This window comes from Haliaeetus albicilla, chromosome Z (genome assembly GCF_947461875.1).
Source record: "Haliaeetus albicilla chromosome Z, bHalAlb1.1, whole genome shotgun sequence".
NCBI classification, from domain to species: domain Eukaryota; kingdom Metazoa; phylum Chordata; class Aves; order Accipitriformes; family Accipitridae; genus Haliaeetus; species Haliaeetus albicilla.
Window position 1 is genome coordinate 54,514,382 of NC_091516.1, and position 19,233 is coordinate 54,533,614.

The 19,233-nt window shown below is 40.8% G+C and overlaps 1 protein-coding gene across 12 annotated transcripts in view; it reads right to left on the reverse strand.

Annotated features, from left to right (window-relative positions):
* The window catches only part of COMMD10 (COMM domain containing 10), a 126,118-nt gene extending 112,726 nt beyond the window's left edge, over nt 1-13,392 (reverse strand). For 7 of the 12 annotated variants that reach the window (XR_011323381.1, XR_011323382.1, XR_011323379.1 and 4 more), the window contains exons 1-4: nt 13,304-13,391; nt 13,061-13,151; nt 10,588-10,698; nt 8,650-8,805 (exon numbers count right to left, since the gene is read on the reverse strand). Coding sequence is in view for 8 of the 12 variants with exons in the window: in XM_069777176.1 (XP_069633277.1) it covers nt 8,650-8,805; nt 10,588-10,698; nt 13,061-13,151; nt 13,304-13,335 (390 nt within the window). In the remaining 4 variants the exon portion in view is untranslated. Of the gene's footprint in view, nt 1-8,649; nt 8,806-10,587; nt 10,699-13,060; nt 13,152-13,303 lie in introns of all 12 variants that reach the window. The other 5 variants (XM_069777172.1, XM_069777173.1, XM_069777174.1 and 2 more) reach the window with 1 other exon arrangement.
* Nucleotides 13,393-19,233: the final 5,841 nt, after the last annotated feature.

Here is a 19,233-nt window from a genome sequence, read left to right on the forward strand (position 1 = left end):
TGGGAAGATGAAGTTAGACAGATTTTAATCAGAGATAAAGCACACAGTTTATTAACTATAAAAAATACCCCAGAAGTTACCTGTCATTTCAAGCCGTGAAATCAAAACCAGACCCATTTCAAAAGCTCTTTTACACATTGAAGAAAAAATTACAGTTCGTATTACACAGGAACTTAGGCAAGATAAGCATGATACTCTTTTATAACCTTAAAAGATGCTATTTTGCATGTAGGAACAGAACAAATGTTTCAGATGTTTTTAAACATTCTCAAAATGTACCTTCTTCCAACCTTTATTATTTATACTTTCTTGGTAGAAGATATAAGAGGGTAAGAAGGATAGGAAGAAACTCATTAAAAAAATCCTCAAGAAGTAGTACCTAAAAATTGTAAACAATTAAAATACCTACTAACAAAGTTGGGCGAGTGGAATATTAAACAGACCCAGTTGTGCTGTAGCTGGCTATTAAAATAAATCTCAGCAGGTATACAACTATGCCTTTACTACATCTTTCATCATTTGTGCTCTCTTTGCCACTGTCTGTGATGGCATCATATAATGCAATTCACAACTCACTGTGACAATGCCCATAGGTACGACACGGTCTTTGTGACCTCTGTTTGTCACTGTAAGAATGACTAGTGGATCAGACACTAAACAGACAAAAAAACTGAGATATTCTTTCTGTTTGAGCTGTATTCCTCTTTATTTTGCATATCTTCTGATATCAGAACAACTTTTTCCCCTCATGACACACACAGAGGGCATACCAATTCTGTTCTTTTTTGTCATAACCACCACAGGATGTATGTGTTTCAGAATACTTCTGCAGATTTGCCAGCATTTAGGAGAGGGAATTTAGCATATTCACATTACATATATACTCCTTAGCAAGAAGGCCAGTTTCTGAGAAAACTACTTTCAGAGTTTTTCCCATATGGCTTCAAACAGCCAGTCAAGATACAGAATTGACAGCTCTGTCAAGAATTTTAGGTATGTAATTGCACTAGTTGCATTCCCACGCATCATTATATTAAGTAATGCTGTCTGAAGGCTATAAAAAACTTCTCCTGGTTGGCAACATAGGATTCTTATCTTTTCTATTTTTTTTATATATATATTTTAAAGATACCCTCAGTAGTTTTCCAAGACAAGAAAGCTATGAGGCATTTAGCTTGACCTGCCTTTAAAACAGATAGAGTACTTTACACAGAGTACCAAAAAAAACATACAGAGAACATAATATAGGGGGAGGGGGAGAAATGCAACAGCATTGATGAAAAATTGCAATGAGAATTCGGAGTGAATCCTAATAAAAAACTAGCTCTTCTTCACAGAGAGGAAAAAATACATTTTAATTTGATCAATATGTGTCCTGATGTCTAAACTGATACATTACCCAGCAAAGACTTAAAAACTGGATCAGATTGATATCAGACCATTACCACTGGCCTATCATTCTAGAGGCCAAATTAAGAACACATTCAAAGAAAAAACTGATACAAATACTATCATTCTAATTGACTAGGATTGTATTATACAGCAGAAATAATACAATAAAGGGACTGCCATACAAGTAAAAATTCAAAGAACTAATTAATGCAACAGAATACATAATTAATAACACTGTGCAGCTGAAGACTGCTATAGTTCAGTGAAGAAAATGAAAAGATGAAGTGAGAAAATAAATACTATTTAGCAGTACAGCTTTAGTTTAACTCCACAGTTTTTATTAATTTCTCAAGACAATAATGTCCTATCAGCTAAGCAGTCTGCACCAATAAAATTTCAAAGACCTATGTTCAAAAAAGAACATTTTTTCTCTAACAATTAGAAGTAGTGTTCAATATGCCACAGAAAACTTCACCTAATCAGTATTCTGGGAAATAGTTGTTCTGTTGCTCTAACAAACTCAGTTTGGCTTGTCACCCTAATGAAGCTATCAGCCAGCACATTACCACCTACATCTCTTGCATAGAACTGACAGACCCAGAACCCAGAATACTAGTTTTTACTGAGTTGTAGTTTGCAGGCAAGAAGAAAATCTGGTTTAAGAGAAATAACATGGCAATACAAGTGAAATATCTGTAAGAAACTACTTCTTGTAATAACTAGTGGTCTGGAGTCCCAGTCTGAGCACTGCTGCAACCCAAAGGTGCAGTGGCCTACTCTCTCAGAAATGGTGATGAGCCAAATGAATAAGTAATTTTATGAATATTATTATGAAATTATAATCCCGGACAGTCAACTACCCACTAGTTTTGGCCATAAGTTAATGAATCCTCAGTTCTTCCTTCAATTTGGCCAAAGGTTCCAAAGTTTGCGTGATGTGCAAACCATATCACTAAATAAAAAAAGAAAAAACTATCAACCATTTTATGTTGTCTTAAAACAGAAATGCAAGATTAGAGCCTGGTCCTTCTTGTGTACACTACAGGAAACAGACTTAGTGGCAGCATTTCAGTACTTCCAAAATACACAGCTAAGTATCAGATGCCAGGAGAGACTCAGAATTATTTTGCCACTTGGATTTTAGTAAAACACTTTAAAACAAAGATAAAATTCCAATTAGATCTTTCTTAGTTACACTGCAAACTCTATCTTGTACACAGTTTCCCAGAACACCCTCTCATGCTGGAACAGAACCATCAGGATCTCAGTAATAATAATCACGACCTGATTCTGCACTCAGAACCAGGTGAGCTATCCCATGCATACACCCACTAAAGCTGTTACAAAGAAAATCCAGAGTTGGTAAGTGTACAGAAAAGCATGTGGCAAGCAAAAGCATGAAATATTCACACATACTCTGAATTCTAAATTAATATGTAGTCCTGCACAGCACCTGAACAGGACAGTAAAAGCCCTTACCAAAGATGCAGTGACAACCAAAAAGCCCATACATATTTTTAAAAGTGTATGAAAGAAAAAAAATCTGTATTCATAGAATCATATTATGGGTTGAAAGGAACATTTAAAGATCACCTAGTCCAACCCTCCTGCTGTGGGCAGGGACCTCTGTCAACAGATCACGTTGTTCAAAGCCCCTTCCACCCTGACTTCGAACACTTCCAATAACGGGGCATGAACAGCTTCTCTGGGCAACCTCTTCCAGTGTCTCACCACCTTCATTGTAAAAAATTCTTCCCTTATATCCAACCTAAACCTAACCTCTTTTAGTTTAAAACCAATCCCCCTAGTCCTGTCACTACAAGCCCTGGTAAAAAGTCTCTCTCCATCTTTCTTATAAGCTGCCTTTATATACTGAAAGGCTCCGTGAAGGTCTCCCCGGAACCTTTTCTTCTCCAGGCTGAACAACCCCACCTCTCTCTGCCTGTCTTCATAGCACAGGTGTTCCAGCCCTCTGATCATTTTTGTGGCTCTCCTCTGGACCCGCAGCAAGAGGTCCACGTCTTTCTTGCTCTGGGGACTTCAGAGCTGGACATAGTACTCCAGGTGGGGTCTCACTAGAGCAGAGCAAAAGGGCAGAATCACCTCCCTCAACCTGCTGGCCACCCTTCTTTTTACAGAAGCTGGGATACTATTGGCTTTCTGGGCTGCAAGTCCAGATTGCTGGCTCATGTGCCATTTTTCATCCACTGGTATCCCCAAGTCCTTCAATCCCTTCATCCCCGACTCCATGTTGATGCTGGGGATTACCCCAAGCTAGGAGCAGGACCTTGTACTTGGCCATGTTGAACTTCACAAGGTTCACATGCACCCACTCCCCAAGGTTGTCAAGGTCCCTCTGAGTGGCATCCCTTCCCTCTAGCAAATCAACTGCACCATGGAGCTTGGTGTCATCCACAGACTTGCTGAAGGTGCACTCACTACCACTGTGGCATTGATGAAGACATTAAATAGTGTTGGTCCCAGTCCAGACCCCTGAGGGAGACCTTTATTATAAAGCCACCACATAAAGTATTAATATTTCAGGCAAGCCCATATTATACTCTATTCACATTAGTTTCTTGCAAAATATAGCAGAAATATGTCAGAGACAGACAACTTGAAGGATGACAAACAGGAAACTTCCATGGAATGGGAGTGAGAAATCACATACTATGCAGCTCAAAATAAAAACAAGACCACAGTCTTCTTTAGTATTTCTCATAATAAAAAAGGGGATACACATTAAAATCAAAAGATAACGGATATACTGTTTTTAAAAAACATCAATACATATCACCTTTCCCTCAAGTGGTAGAAAATCAGAAATCAGGCAAGTACACAGACTGAAACCTCCAGGTTCATTAAAGTAGGATATTTCACAAGTGACAATCAATCATCTTTGAGGGTATAAGACAGCTTCTAAGTCACGAGCTGAGGCAGAAGTTTTCATCAAACAGATTAACTAAAGGATCTCACCCCTACACTTCCATCCAAGGTGCCAAAGACAGGATACACAATGAACAGATTTTCTGATCTAGTACAGCAACTCCCATATTTCTGGAATCTGAATCACTAATAAAACTACAAGGTACACTCGACAAAAAAACCTGATCATTATGAATGCAACTTCAACCATACACAAAGCATGAATAAATCAAGAGTCTTAAAAAAACCCCAACCATCCAATTAAAAAAAAAAAAAAATCCAAAATCAGCTCCAACAAACATCAATCCTCAGGATTGCTAAGGAAAACAAATGTCACTCCTATCTTCAAGGAGGAGGACCCAGGGAACTAAAGGCTGGTCAGCCTCACCTCAGTCCCTGGGAAGGTGATGGAACAACTAATCCTGGAAACCACTTCCAGGCACGTGAAGAACAAGAAGGTGACTTGAAGCAGTCAGCATGGATTCACAATGGGGAAGTCATGCTTGACCAATTTGATAAACTTCTTCAACGAAATGACTGGCTTGGTAGACAAGGTGAGAGCAGTGGATAGGGTCTACCTTGACTTCAGGAAGGCCTTTGACGCTGCGTCCCGTAAGATCCTCATAGACAAGCTGTTCATGTATGCTGATGATGCAGAAAGAGAGGCAGACTGAAAACTGGCTGAATGGCCAGGCATGGATCAGTGGCACAAAGTCTAGTTGGAAGCCAGTAACTAGCACTGTACACCAGGGGCAAATATTGGGTCCGGTCCTGTTCAACATCTTCATTAACGATCTGGATGATGGGGCAGACTGTACCCTCAGCAAGTTTGCAGGTGACACAAAACTGGGAGAAGTGACTGACAGACCAGAGTTGTGCTTCCATCCTGAGGGACCTGGAGAGGCTGGAGAAATGGGCTGACAGAAACCTCGTGAAGTTCAAGAAGGGTAAGTGCAAAGTCCTGCAGCTGGGGAGGAACAACCCCGAGAACAAGTACATGCTGGGGGCCACCCAGCTAGAAAGAAGCTTTGTGAAAAAGGACCTGGGGGTCCTGCTGGACACCAAGTTGAGCATAAGCCAACAAAATGCCCTTACAGCAAAGAGGGCTAATGCTATCTAGGACTCCATTAGGAAGAGTATTGCCAGCAGGCTGAGGGAGGTGATCCTTCCCTTCTACTCAGCAATAATGTGGCCACATCTGGAGTACTATTACCAGTTCTGGGCTCTCCAGTACAAGAGAGACATGGACATACTGAAGAGAGTCCAGCAAGGGCCACTAAGATGATGAAGGGACTGGAGAACCTCACATACAAGGAAAGGCTGAGAGAGCCGGGACTGTTCAGCCTGGAGAAGAGTGGGCTCAGGGGGATCTCATCAATGTATACACATACCTGAAGGGAGGGTGCAAAGAGGATGGAGCCAGGCTCTTTCCAGTGGTGCCCAGTGACAGGACGAGAGGCAATGGGCACAAACTGAAACACAGAAGGCTCTGCCTGAACACAAAAAAACACTTTTTCACTTTGAGGGTGACCAAGCACTGGCACCAGGTTGCCCAGGAAGACGGTGGAGTCTCCATCCTTGAGACATTCAAACACTGTCTGGACACAGTCCTGGGCAACTGACTCTAGGTGGCCCTGCCTGAGCAGAGAGGCTGGACCAGATGACCTCCAGAGGTCCCTTCCAACCTCAACCATTCTGTGATTATGTTGCTGACAATCATGACAACAGAACAGTCGTACTCTTTCTATGTACTTAATATTGCTTCTGTGAGAGAAGTGAACAGCGCCAGTCATTAACTTACACACAGGCATTTAAAGAAGTACCTACAGAGAGGGCAAATTTTTAGGGTCAATTGTTTTAAAAGTTATACACATATATACGTGTTGCAGAGAGTACTGCTAATCGGATACACATCTCTTTTTACAAAGAAGTGAGTTAATATAATTTCTACATCAATCTAAGAACCTAAATTGTAAATCTAATCTAAAAAGCTAGCACTCTGGTCTAAGTATTTTTCAGGATTCTAACTTTTTTTAACTTTAATTAGACATGTTGAAAGTTTACATCAAGTTGGCTACTATAACAATGTATCACAAGTAAGAGAATATTTTGCCCACCATTTCTCAAGGTATAGAAAGATAATACAGTAAATACGTGCTGATACACAAATATTTATAGAATATAGAAGGAAACAGTGAAGGGATCATGCAGTCATCTACTGCATTCATAAGACATTACAAGGAGATTCATAAGATAAGGAGATGGCAAGTTCTTCTTCCATTATCTCATGCAATTTCTAAAATATTTTATCTCTGTGTGCCTTGTCAGCAGAATAAATACTTCATTTAGCAATTAGTTTTGTGAATTGAGGCTTTGGGTTAAGGAAAAGTTCTCTTGAACTTCAAGTTTTTCACTCAACTAAAATCTACAGGATTAAGATGTTTTCAAAACAAAATGAGAAAGTAAATTCAAGTTCAAACTCAGGTTACACTCATACTCAAACTGATACTCAACTCATCATCTAGGCTAGGAAAAGGAAAGAAAAGAGAGTGAAATGATGCTTTAAGCACATGTAAAGGCACACACCTATTTTAAACCTGCTTTCATGCTAAAAATCAAGTTGCGCTGTGATATTTTGGCCGCTGATTTTCTACGAGCTTTATTACAAATGACAGTTTAAAACTGCTTTATATGGGATGTAATACACTAGCAAAATGCCATTCCATTATATAAGACCGCAGTGAAGTCACAAAATCTCCAAAACTGTAACATACACCAGAAGCATTGTATGTTGCAGGGCTCACAAAACTGCAGGCAAGAAACAGAGCAATGTCATTGCCAAACAGAAGGACCACAGGTGTGTATGGTGCTAGCTCCAAATAAAAGAGGATCAAAGGTGGTTTTATTAGTTTCTCATATGCTGAAGACCCAGCAGTAAAATATGTATTGCTGCATAGTCCATGTGAAGTAAATTCTCAGACAGGTGCCTGGTAGGGTATCTTCAGAATTGCCTTCCATTCTGCACACATATACTGTATTCTGAAAAGTTTGCCTTATCACCTTCTGTGATTTCATTTGGTTTTCAAATTACTCACCTCCTTCAACGGAGAGTCATACTTGCCTATATACTCACAGTATCGCTGACCATTTAAACTTTGGGACTTGTACGCTTGGCACTGTAAATATTATTGCAAAAAGACAGAAGCCCAAAATGTCTTGTTCAGCTCAAATTTTTTTTTGCATACTTACATTATCAGTCATTTACTTGGTTAGGTTCATGAGTTACTATAATTTTGCAGATTAAAATCCTATAAGTTTTGTGTCTAAAATTACCCAGTTTTACAAAGGATCAAGTTTAAATACTTTGGAAAAGTCACCTGTGATGCAATTCTGAACATCTTTACTCTGCTTCACAGACATATTTTGTCTTCTCAAAATGTGCATTTTACACCTAAATAAAATGCTAGGTTTATTTAGGTGTAAACCTGCTGGTATAAATTATATTGTTCTACTTCTGTCAGTGTATCATGTGTACCTTATATATAAAATTATTTTCTATGTATATTTTACTAACCAAATCATAAAGTAACAAACTGAATCTTATCCCAACAAGATATATAGCAATGATAAAAATAAAGCGAGAATAATTGAGTCTGTTCCACAATTCTTTTGAACCATTTAATTCTGGCTGTCACTGATGTGTTCTGTATACATCTCCTACTGCAGCTGAAGGCTTATTATGAATCAACAGAAGGATGTTGTTATACCTGCTCATAGATGTAGACATTTTGCCTAAAGACACACTGAGACTTCCACAGCACGTACCAAAGTTTTAACTGGTAACAGGCACAGGTGAAGCAAGGCTTTTTTACCATGGCATAATAATATCTCAAAATCATAGTAAGTATCTCACAAAATGCACCATCCAACCAGCTTGCAAAACTAAAGATGGCAGGAGCTCAGATACACTTTAAGTACAGAGAATCAACAGGCTGATGAGCTAAACCACAAGTGTTCATGAGCACATTTTACCCTTGCCCCATTGTAAAGCATGTTCACAAACATCTCCAAATTGTATGTAGGTTGCATTACTTTACATTGCTAACAATGCACATATAGTCAGGTTCCAACAGTTACAGCAGCTCAGCTAACATGTAACATCTCTTTAAGACAATGGAACTCCACTGCCCCAGTCACATTTATCTACTACCTAATAAGTACCCTTTTTATTTTCCAGTACCTTGGCTTGTCACAAGCTTTGTATCTTAGTCTAAACTCCTTGCTTTAAAACAAACCTACACAGCTTTATTCTCTCTTAGAAAAAAACATTACCTTCTGAGGGGTCAAAACCCTCTGCCTGAACTTTTCAATCATATCTTGACCTGCAGCCGCCCATGCACTGGCAAATGTTTCAGCTTTGTCTTGATCCAGGTGAATGTTTTGCAGCTGTTGTTGCAATGAAGCAGGTTTCAAATTATGATAGACTGCCTGTTAAAAGGAAAAATAACTGCTGTTGTCAAGCACTGCTCTACAACTTGTGCCAGATACATTCTACCACAGATGGCCACAGTGTTCACACAAGATTTTTACTAGCAACTCTACTGTGGGACTGCAAGCATCCTGTTCATCTTAACCCTCTGACTGAGAAGACAGAAAAGTATAACTATTTCAATTGTATCTCAAAATGCAACATTACAAGTGACTTGTCTGAAGACAAACTGTGAAAAAATGTATATGCAAGCTAGATCTAAGTATATGTATGTTTCCACTGTACATAATGCCAAAGCAGCTATCACTGAAAAAAACTTGGGCTTTGAAGTCAATTGTGACCGTGAAGAAAGGACAACTTTTCCAAATTCACACTCCTCAAGTAAGCCTGAACTACAAGGTAATATTCTGAAAAGACAGGAACAGTTTGCCAAAAAAGGTGAGTTAGAGATAACCTCCCTATTAACATCAATTTTTGTGGTAAATACTCTATATTAGTATCCTCATCTCCACTTTCAAAACAGGATTCCATCAGCACCAGGCGGGGAAAAAAAAAGAAAAAAAGAAACAACACATGCAGCAAAGACCATGCAGCATTTTTATTATCTATAATGTCCATAGACCACAGGGCTGTTAAAAAAGTTACGCTCTGACAGAACAAGCAGCTACTCTGTGAAGCATAGCTGTCAGTGGGAATACAAAAGAGTCCTCATACAACACATATTCCATCTGGCACTCTTCTTTGGGCAGATATTAATATCCTTCCCTTTCTTTTTTTTTTTTTTTAAATGCCAAAGAAGTAACTTCTAGAGGAAGCTGAACTGCTTCTTCTGTTTATCTTCAATAATCATCGTATAAATGAAGCAGTCTGATGAAATTAGGATCAGACAATAAAACAGGTAAGTTTGCTATTCGGTTGAGATGAAAATTCAAAATTCCAGTTTGGATGTGACCTCAGGTTTTGTTTTGACTTTTCTGTACGTAGGAGCCATAGGGAGGACTGTTTGTTTGTTTCCTTTCTAATGCTGTGGAATGTGTTAACTAAGTGAACTAATCGTAAACTGACGTCTAAGAAAGGACAAGATCCAAATCCTACAACAGACCATCAGTATGCAGGCCCTCTGCATCAACTACACTTACTATACTTGCATGAAATGGATGGATAACATCACAGCTGTGACAATTTCTAAGAAAGTTACCATATTTACCAGGTAATACATTGGCTTTGCAACCTGAGTAGTGGTAGACTGTAGAACTGGAAAACATTCCCTGTTTACAAGACACTTAGCTCTACACCATGCAGTCACCTACTCATTCAGATACTAGAGCTACATCAGCTGCATCTGTTCACCTAAGTACAGACTGCTTCTGTGCATGAAAATTTTCCAAAACTGACACATCATGTAACTTAAGCAGTGCTCAATAATGCCATCTAATAGTTTCCTTACAGGAATTAAAAAAATACATGTCTGGCTTGCTTACAATGAATAAGAGGAAAGACTAACTCACACTTATCAGCACTTCTCTCTGAGTCATGCAGAGCTCGATTCCACCACCTATATTTACATCAGCTGGAAACTCACTCCACAAATGCAATGAGTCCAATCTGAATCAGGAAGGCATGCAAATAAAAGCAGCAAAATCATGCCCCCAAAACATACATAATATACTACAGATACATATTTTCACTAATTCCTTTTCAACTTGACTTTTATATTTTTGAAATCTACAATCAAATAAAAACAAAATATTAATCTATTCATAATGATAAAAACAAGGTACCTGTTCCAAAATGAATGATATAGTTTCAAGAACTAGATGAAGATCCTGCTTCTCCAGTGAAAAAGCTATCTGAAGTTTTTCTTCCTCCTCTTCACTGAAGATACTTTCAGCCTGAAGCACAAAAATGGTTAGTCCTCACATTCCATTTAGCAACCAAAAACATACCTGTCAAAACAAAAACTTTCTCCACATTTTTATAAACATAGTGGCTGTCCAGTTGTTTCTAAATAGAAATAACAAAGTAAAGCTCTTTTCCAATAGAAAAATACAATGCAGTTCCTCTCACTGAAAATCAAAATTAAAAGCCAACAGTATCACACAAGAAGTTATTAGGATTACTTGAAGTACATCACAAGAAAAAGCTTTCTCTTTGCACCTGAGAGACACTAAAGAAACATTTTTCTTTCAACTATCACACCATCTCCATCAACCTTTCATAAATAAAAAATAAGAAAAGTACAAAGTGTGTTACTTTAATCAGACTCCAAAGAAAACAGAAGCAAAACTGTAGTGAAGTTAGCTACATATGCTCCTTACACTCTGGATATTCTCCTGAAAATCACCCATGCTGTTACAAAAAAAAATAAAGGCCTAATGTATGCTTATCTTGAAAGTCAGATTTGAATCTATAGCCTACTGTATTACTGAAGATTACTAAGAATGTTCTGTGCTTTTAAAATAGCAGTTATATTTATTATACTACAGCAAATTAAATAGTAAATTAAATGCAGATATTGCCATCTTTTAAAACGTAATTACTAACAAATCTATGCTACAGACATCAAAACACCATATTTAGACCACTTAGTAATCCAAAACTGCAAAGCTACACAAAAAAGCAATTCAGCTATCAGATAAAACAAAATGAGGCAATTATACAAAAACTTCAATGATAGCAATGTTTGTGGCAAGAGTATCAAAATGGAAACATTATTTGAATCATTAGCTGTTAGAAGGAAATGCAGAGCTCTGAGAATCTGTTTTGTTAAGGCAAGTAAGTTTAAAGTTTCCAGCAATCTAACATGCCCTAGAGTCAGATACTTTGGAAAGGCCAACTGAACGATTTATGAGATTGACTCAGCAGGCTAAATTAAAAAGACCACTCCAGCTCACCTAAACACTGATTAAAACTGTGAAGAGCTACTTAACTGCTACTGAGTAGTAAAAAAAAAAAAAAAAAAAAAAAAAAAAAGAGTTGGTGACACTTTCCAGTTAACAGTGAATTAATATCCATGCAAAACAATTGAGAAAACCCTCTGCAATAACAGTGGCATCCAAGCTAGTAATTTTGGTAGGAAAAAAAATCAGCACCTGAATCAAATAATCAAAACAATCTTTAGAGTCTCAGAATTATGACCTTTAATACATTTGTACTTTCTACCTGTGCTGCTCCTAACCTGTAATATTTTAATGCTTATTTTGCATATATACATGTATAGAAAGCAAATTCTGTGTTTCTTTCTAGGAAAGAGCATGGGAATAAACAAAATCTGACACTGAAAGATAAAGAAGATCAACAAAGTAATTTCTGGTTTAGCATTTATCTTTCCTGCAATATTTAGTCCAAAGGTTAGATTTAGTCTCCATTTCACTTTTTGGCACTGTGCAGTGAAACTGACTACTGATTTTATTTCTTTCTTTATTCTGCAATTAAAAAAAAAACTCCTGTAAAGATGACAAACATTTTCACGAAAATTTAGGGACTTCATTTTTAATCTCAATTCCATTGATGGCTTTGGTTGATGGAAATTAAAAGGAAAAAAAAGCAAAAAAAAAAAAGGCATTTAGCACTTCCCTTGTGAGGGCAAGAGCGGAGTTTGTGCAAAAAGCCAAGGAACCACAAGGAAGCAGCGTCTCCTGCGAGAGCGTTCTCAGAGACGCCAGCACCCGGAGGGGGTGGAAGCGGGCTGTAACAGGCACCCTCACGCCATTCACCTCGGGCCGCTCATTGCTGGCTCTTATTCCATTCACCTGAAACAGCTCTGAACAATTAACCGATGAATGAAATTAAGATCAAAAAAAAAACCAGACCCAATTTAAAGTGGAAGCAATTGCCCCTTAGCTCAGCGGAGTGCCGCCTCTGTCCCGCGCAGACGGCTCCGCGGGGCTCGGACAGAGGCGGGACGCAGCTGCTCCCGGCGAGGCTCCCCGTCCCGTCCCGTCCCGTCCCGTCCCGTCCCACAGCAGGGAAGGCCAGGCTGCCCACGCCGCCGCACCGAGGGCGGGAGCGCAGCGGCACCCGGCACGCCGCTGTTCTTCGGGGACACCGCTACCGCCCGTCGCGGACCCGCTCCCGCGGCTTCGCCCCCAAGCAACGCCGCCAAAGCGCCGGCGGGACCCGGCGGGACCCCCGCGCCCGCCGGCTCTGCTGCCGCTGCCGCCACGCCGCGCACCGCTGCCTGCCGAACTTGGCGCCAGCGGGCTCCCAGCGGGCTCCCCCCGCCCCGCCGCCGCCCGCCCCGCCGCCGCCAACCTTCAGGTGCAGCTTCTGCAGAAGGCGGGAGAGGAGCCGCGGAAACCGGCCCGCGTCCATGGCGTTCAGCAGCGACACGGCCCTGCGGATGCTGCACGGAAGGAGAGGAGCCGGTCAGGGGGACCCAGGCCGTGCCGCGGCGAGGCGAGGCGAGGCCCTGTCCCCGCCCCGCCCCGCCCTGCCCTGCCGCGGGGGGAGCGCAGGCAAAGGCGGGAGCGGCGCTGCCGCCGGAGCGACCGGTACCTGTCACTTTCCGGGACGACGGACGCCGCCATGACTGCCGCTGCGGCCCCGCCTCCCGCCCCACCCCCGCGACGGCAGCCCAGCGGGCCCAAGCGCCGCCGCTCCGCTTCGCCCCGGCGCGGGCAGGCCGGCGGCCGGGGCCGCTGCCGCTGAGGGCCCCGAGCCCCCACGCACGGCCCCGGCTGAAGGCAGGGCGAACCCGCGGCGGCCTCCGGGGCTTGGGGGCAGCGGTGAGAAGCAAACTGGCGGCGCCTCCCTCACGGGTCGGCAGCACCCCGCAACCGCTGGGAAGGCCGTCGCTGAAATCCTCGGGTTTGAAAGTCTTGAGGACGTACTGGCGCCCAGCAGAAAGTCCCGGGGAGCGGCATTTCCCCCTCTGTCGCGTGTCGCCCGTGCCCGTATTCGAACCGGACCGCAGAAGCGTGGGTGGTGCGAAGCCCCTCGGCCCCTCCCGGCCCCACAGAGCCTCCGTGTTCCCGTGCGGGAGCGCCCAGCCCGCTCCGAGCCGCGGGTCCGCGAAGCTGCTGTTGGCGGGCCGCGAACCTGTGACGCGCGGTCACGGCCGCGGTCTCCGGGCAGCGTGTTCGGAGGCGGCGGCACCCGCGGCGGCTGGCTGCGTGTCCCTCCTCCCCGAGTAACCTGTTCCCCGGGTGGCAGCCCCAAACCCTCCCCGCGCGGGTGTTACCTTGAACGGACGCAACGTCTGTGAGACCTCCGGTTCCCGTCGGATTGGGCCGAAGTGGAAGGATGGGCTGAAAGACCATGGGACCGGCAAACAGAGGAACGGGGAGCGTGACTGTGTCAGCCTTGTTTTCCTAGGAAGCAAGCTAAAAATATTAGGAATGTGCAGAGGGCTTCTGAATGTGGTTGTAAAGGCTTGTAAACTGTGGTCCGAAGGGTTAGGTGTGTGGTAATAAATGATGGTAGGGTCAAGAGGCAGGAGGGAAGAGGCTTGACGTTTGTGAGGTACTGTAAAGAAACGTTTTAGAAACATAGATGCCGAAATCCTGAGTCTGTTGAAGAGAGGGGAATTTCGTTATTAATTTCAATAGGGCAGGGATTTCAGCCACAAAGTTTGGAAAGATAATGTCTGTTTAAATAGACTCAGCCTTAAGAACCAACTTCAGGAAAAAAGAGTGACAAACCTGGCTGTACTCCAACGGGAATTTTAAAGCAGAGAATTCCTGTCTGACACTTCAACAACATTTGTACCGTACCTCCTACCAGAAGCTGGACCCACAGTCACTGTTACAAAGGGCAGCTACATTTTTCATCCTATTGTTCTGGGGTGAAATATAATTACGTTCAACTATTTCATCTGTTTTTCTGTACTCTTACAAAACATGAAAAGACAATATTCTCACAAGAAATTTATTTGGCTGGAAAAGAAACATGAGTGTTTCACTCCACGCTGAAATAATGTAGCTTCTTGTTCTAGGAAATCTCCCCCGAGAGCAGAATTTTATAAAGTTTGTTCAGTCAAAACGAGCGAGGGCAACTGGAAGTCTAGACAATTGCTTACTTATTTTAAAAAGTTCCAGCTGATATAGGTATTGGATGCGCCACTCAGGTTTGCTGCCAATTCTCTGGTTTTATAATCATATGGAGCTATTTTTAAGTGTTTTCTTTCACACTTTGCTGCATCAAATGAATATTAAAAATTAAGAGTCAAAACAATGAACATTAAAATCTCAACTGGAGAGGATCCTGAGCAACCTCCTCCAGCTGGACCTGCTTCACACAGGAGGTTTGACCTGAGAGCTCTGGAGGCTTCTTCTACCCTGTATGATTCTCTGTTCAAAGCCTCACTGAAGAAAGACAGGAAAGAGAGCAGCTGATTGGAAATAATAAGTAATGAAGCTACCCTGACAAGGTGCTGTCAATGGCACAATTAAATCATTTTTTCCAAATACATTTTCTGTTCCTAAAAAAGAATTATAAAAAGTTGTGACTTCTCATACATCCATTTCTTTAATACTGTTTTGTACTTGCATCCATGATCCTTTTTTCCAATGTGAATAATAGCTTTTTTCACTGAGCTAATGATATTACACAATTTAATGTATTTTATCAGTTGTCTCAACTATCCATCTAGTTAAGATATATTTTGAGTCAAAATGTTAGCCATATTTTGACTCAAAATACTCCATTTAGACATGCAAATGGATGTTGTGGGGGCTCACATCCTATGACAAAATCTTAGGCATCAGTGACTGAGAGAGTGTTTAGCTGCTAATGAAAGTTGGGAATCTTACTGCCTTACAACAGTCTTGAAAAGCTCTGTCTTCCCTACTTTGCGTTTCCAGAAATTGAACTATATATTCTGTTCTTTCACAAAGACCAAAAAAGCTTTCATGTTATTTGATTACGGTTTCTTTTACAGGCTTTTCTCACCACCCAACCCATCAGTTAAAATTCATTTAGGCTCTGCTTTTTACAATACTTCTGTGGTTATCAGATGAAACTCATTATACAGAGCATGAAAAGGATGTAAAGTTAGGAATTACAGAATACTTTCCACACAAGGCTAGTTAAGAAGTGTAATAAATTGCATGAGAAAGTTGAAGAATCTCCTTCATTACAGGTTTTAAAGCACAAAGGGACAAACACCTGTCATGAAAAATGGATAGTAAATGTGTAGAAACTGAGTAAAGCTGATCCAGCATTGAGGACTACAGGTTCTCAAGATCCTACCAGGACCTGTTTTCTTTGAATGTATTATTTTTCTCTTTTTTCTTGGCTCCTTTTGATCCTCTTTTTATTCCATAGCCTTTTACTTGCGATGCCATTCTGTCTACACTCAAGCCTTTCCTTTTCCTGTCATCTTCATCTCTGTTATTTTTCCTAACTTGTGAAGGTACACACAAAAGAACATGCTGAACTCCTTCAAGATCTGATTTGTACAATATCCCTGACACTATTTGTTGACTAAATAATTGTCCTGCAACTCACTGAAAATAAACCAATAATGTTTCACATAAATTTTCACTTAAACTTGCAAGTGGCTTAAGCAATTGAAGTTAGCAAACTATAAATTTGTGGGGCAGGGATTTAATTGTAGCTTTTAACTAGTATTAAATAGCTCAACTTTTGAACTGTTGTTGAAAAAATAGTTCTTTTTTCTAAAGTGTGTTCTAAGTGTTTCAGTTAAATTACATCTATCAGAAATAAATACTCTTTTCTTGCTCTCTGTGGCTGTTATCATTATGAAGCAATCTGCTATTCTTTCTGTGTCATTATTTGCATTCCACTGGATGAGTAATCTCATTAAAATCACCAGGACTACTTGAACTCTACTCAGAAAGAGTAAGGGCAGGGGACTATGAATAAAGGAGGGGCGGTCTTAATTTATTAGTTCTGTATGCTGGCTTATCGTTTGCTATTTTTGTGCTTATATGTGAAATTTCACTATTACATCTAGTCATGTGAAGGGAGTCAGACACAGTGGGTGACATGCTGCTTGACAATGGAAATCAGGGCTGCACAGCCTACTCCTTTAATCAAAGGCACCTGTGAACATACAGGAGATTCAGCTGTGGACAATAGGCCTTAATTTATTCCATTATAACACAAATGGGTATGATCCCGTAAGAGACCAGCATTCATACATTTGCACCTGTGTAGAGGTGGAAGCAGGTCAGTACTTTGCAGGGCCAGGTCAATGGAAAAAAGATGTGCTGCCCTCTGCAAATGATATGACAGCAAATCTTTCTATGATTCATGCCAAGATTACAAATTAGGGTTAATGAAGTGCAGGTATCATGCTCTAACTAACGTTCAAAGTTGCAGTTAGCTGAGACTTGATATGTCTGTTTTCCAAATAGAATGTGATCAAACAAAACAGTCCACTGAAACATGCGTCATTGGTTTTAAAATGTTTTGAGATCACGAAAAATGTGTCAAAGGAGAAGCTACAATCAATATTGCTATCAGTAGCTAAGAAACACAACAGAGCTGCAACAACTGTAATGCTTTTGGTGCAGATGTTTATCTGAGGCATATTTATCCAGAAAGTATTAGTCTATATTTCTTTAGTCAAGCTCTTCTGGTTTTCCCACTGAAGTGAATGAAATCTGTATTCTACTCTGGTGTGGATGTATATAATGAAAGTTCAATTGTGCTTTTACAGAAGGTGTTAAAAGGATCATGAAAATTGTCTGGAAAAGAGTTCAAAGTAAATTACTTTTTTTTAATGCCTTCCTGTGTTTGTATGAATCACAGAGGCTGGCAAATATTAACTGTAGAGTTCTTACCTTGACAAATGCTGGCACATACTAGTGTAAGTTCAATAACAGTATGGACGTATTTTCCTCTCAGTGATGTGGTGGGATTGAATGGCACCTTGCCATATGCAGAAGTTTCTTTTAAGCCAGGAGGAACGGTTTAGTGATCTCAGGTTGTGACTGAAATATCTAGACTTTCTGGAACCACAAACCTAACTTCTCCCAGGGCTGACTGTCCTTCATCAAATTTAAAGCCCTGTAGGTAAACTGAATACCATGCAGTTTACTGCAGTTACCTAACATTAAGTCTCCATGTACACAGGAATCCAGTAATACTTTTCATACAAAATTTGGGAGCTTGCTTTGGGGAAAAAAACTCCTCCATTTTCTGGCTGTTGTTTTACAGTGCTATAATCTATTGTATTCGTAGTCTGTGTTTCAGACGTGCTACGTTATATATGTAACTGGAAATCAGTATCATGGAGCCTTTGCATCAAAGGATTTATATAAATAATTCTAAGTTTTCGTTGTGTAACTTTGCATGAAGGATTTGCAAACACTAAGCAAGAGCAAAGTCAGCAAAATTTTGTCCATTTATTAGCATGGAAACAGAGGCAGGCACAGGAGTGGTGACCTTCTTCCAGCTGACTAGCTAGTCAGCCTCATGCCCCAATACAGCTTTGGTCTACCTTCTTATTCAAAACTCCCATCTCAACTCATCTGATAAAGCCTTGGGTGTTCTTTGGCTTTAGCACACCTTCACATCTTGAAAGTCATAATATTTAACGGCCTTCACTTTCATTGTGGCCTCTTCTGAGCCACATGATAATAATTTTATTAATATTTCCTTTAAATTGGCTGTTGTCTTAGGAGCAGCTGTAAGTATCCAATGCAATACACAAGGACAGCTGTTGTGGTTTTTTACTCAAAGATGTGACAACTTCTGATATCGAGAAGTATAGGCAAATTGTTAAATAACGAGTGTGTTCAGTGGCTAACTTTCTGCCTTAAAGTCTACTGGAGTGCAATGAAGGCAAAAAACAAGATGCTGTGCATAACTCTTATTTTGTTTTCTGAGTTTTCAAGTTTGTAAATGGCAGGACATGCACAGTGGAGTCTTTGGAATTGAGAGGATCCCAATAAGAAAATGCCCAAGCACGTATGAGCTTAGTAGAGAAAGAACCATATTTATCTATAGAAAAATCACACAGGAGCACATTATTCATTTCCATGAGATTGACTTCTTTGTACTAATAATATCTAAGAAAGCAGAGGATTAATATCTCCTGCCAGATAGATATGGATTGTAAGCAAGGGAAATACAGTGGAAGGCATGATGAATTCAAATTAAACAAACTGAATCAATTTTTAGATAAGAAACTGAGAGGTGGCATCTTAGCTAGGCTATAGTTTAGTAGGTCCCTGTGCTTTCATCTTAAGACACAGTGGGATCACTGGTAGCCATGAGCAAAGCAGCCACGTGGACAAGGAAAAGACAGGCAAAGTAAATTCACAGTGTCACGACTGTTTAACCTGCATAATCTGGGGTGGGAGGCCAGAGAGGGGAGAGAGAGAAGAAGAAGGACCGACACACCTTATGGAACAGTTCGTTGATCTGCTGCCCTTATTTTAAACCTTAGCCTTGTAATACAAACTTATTCCATAGGGAGAAACATCTTCTGTTTAGACTGACATCTGATAAGGTAG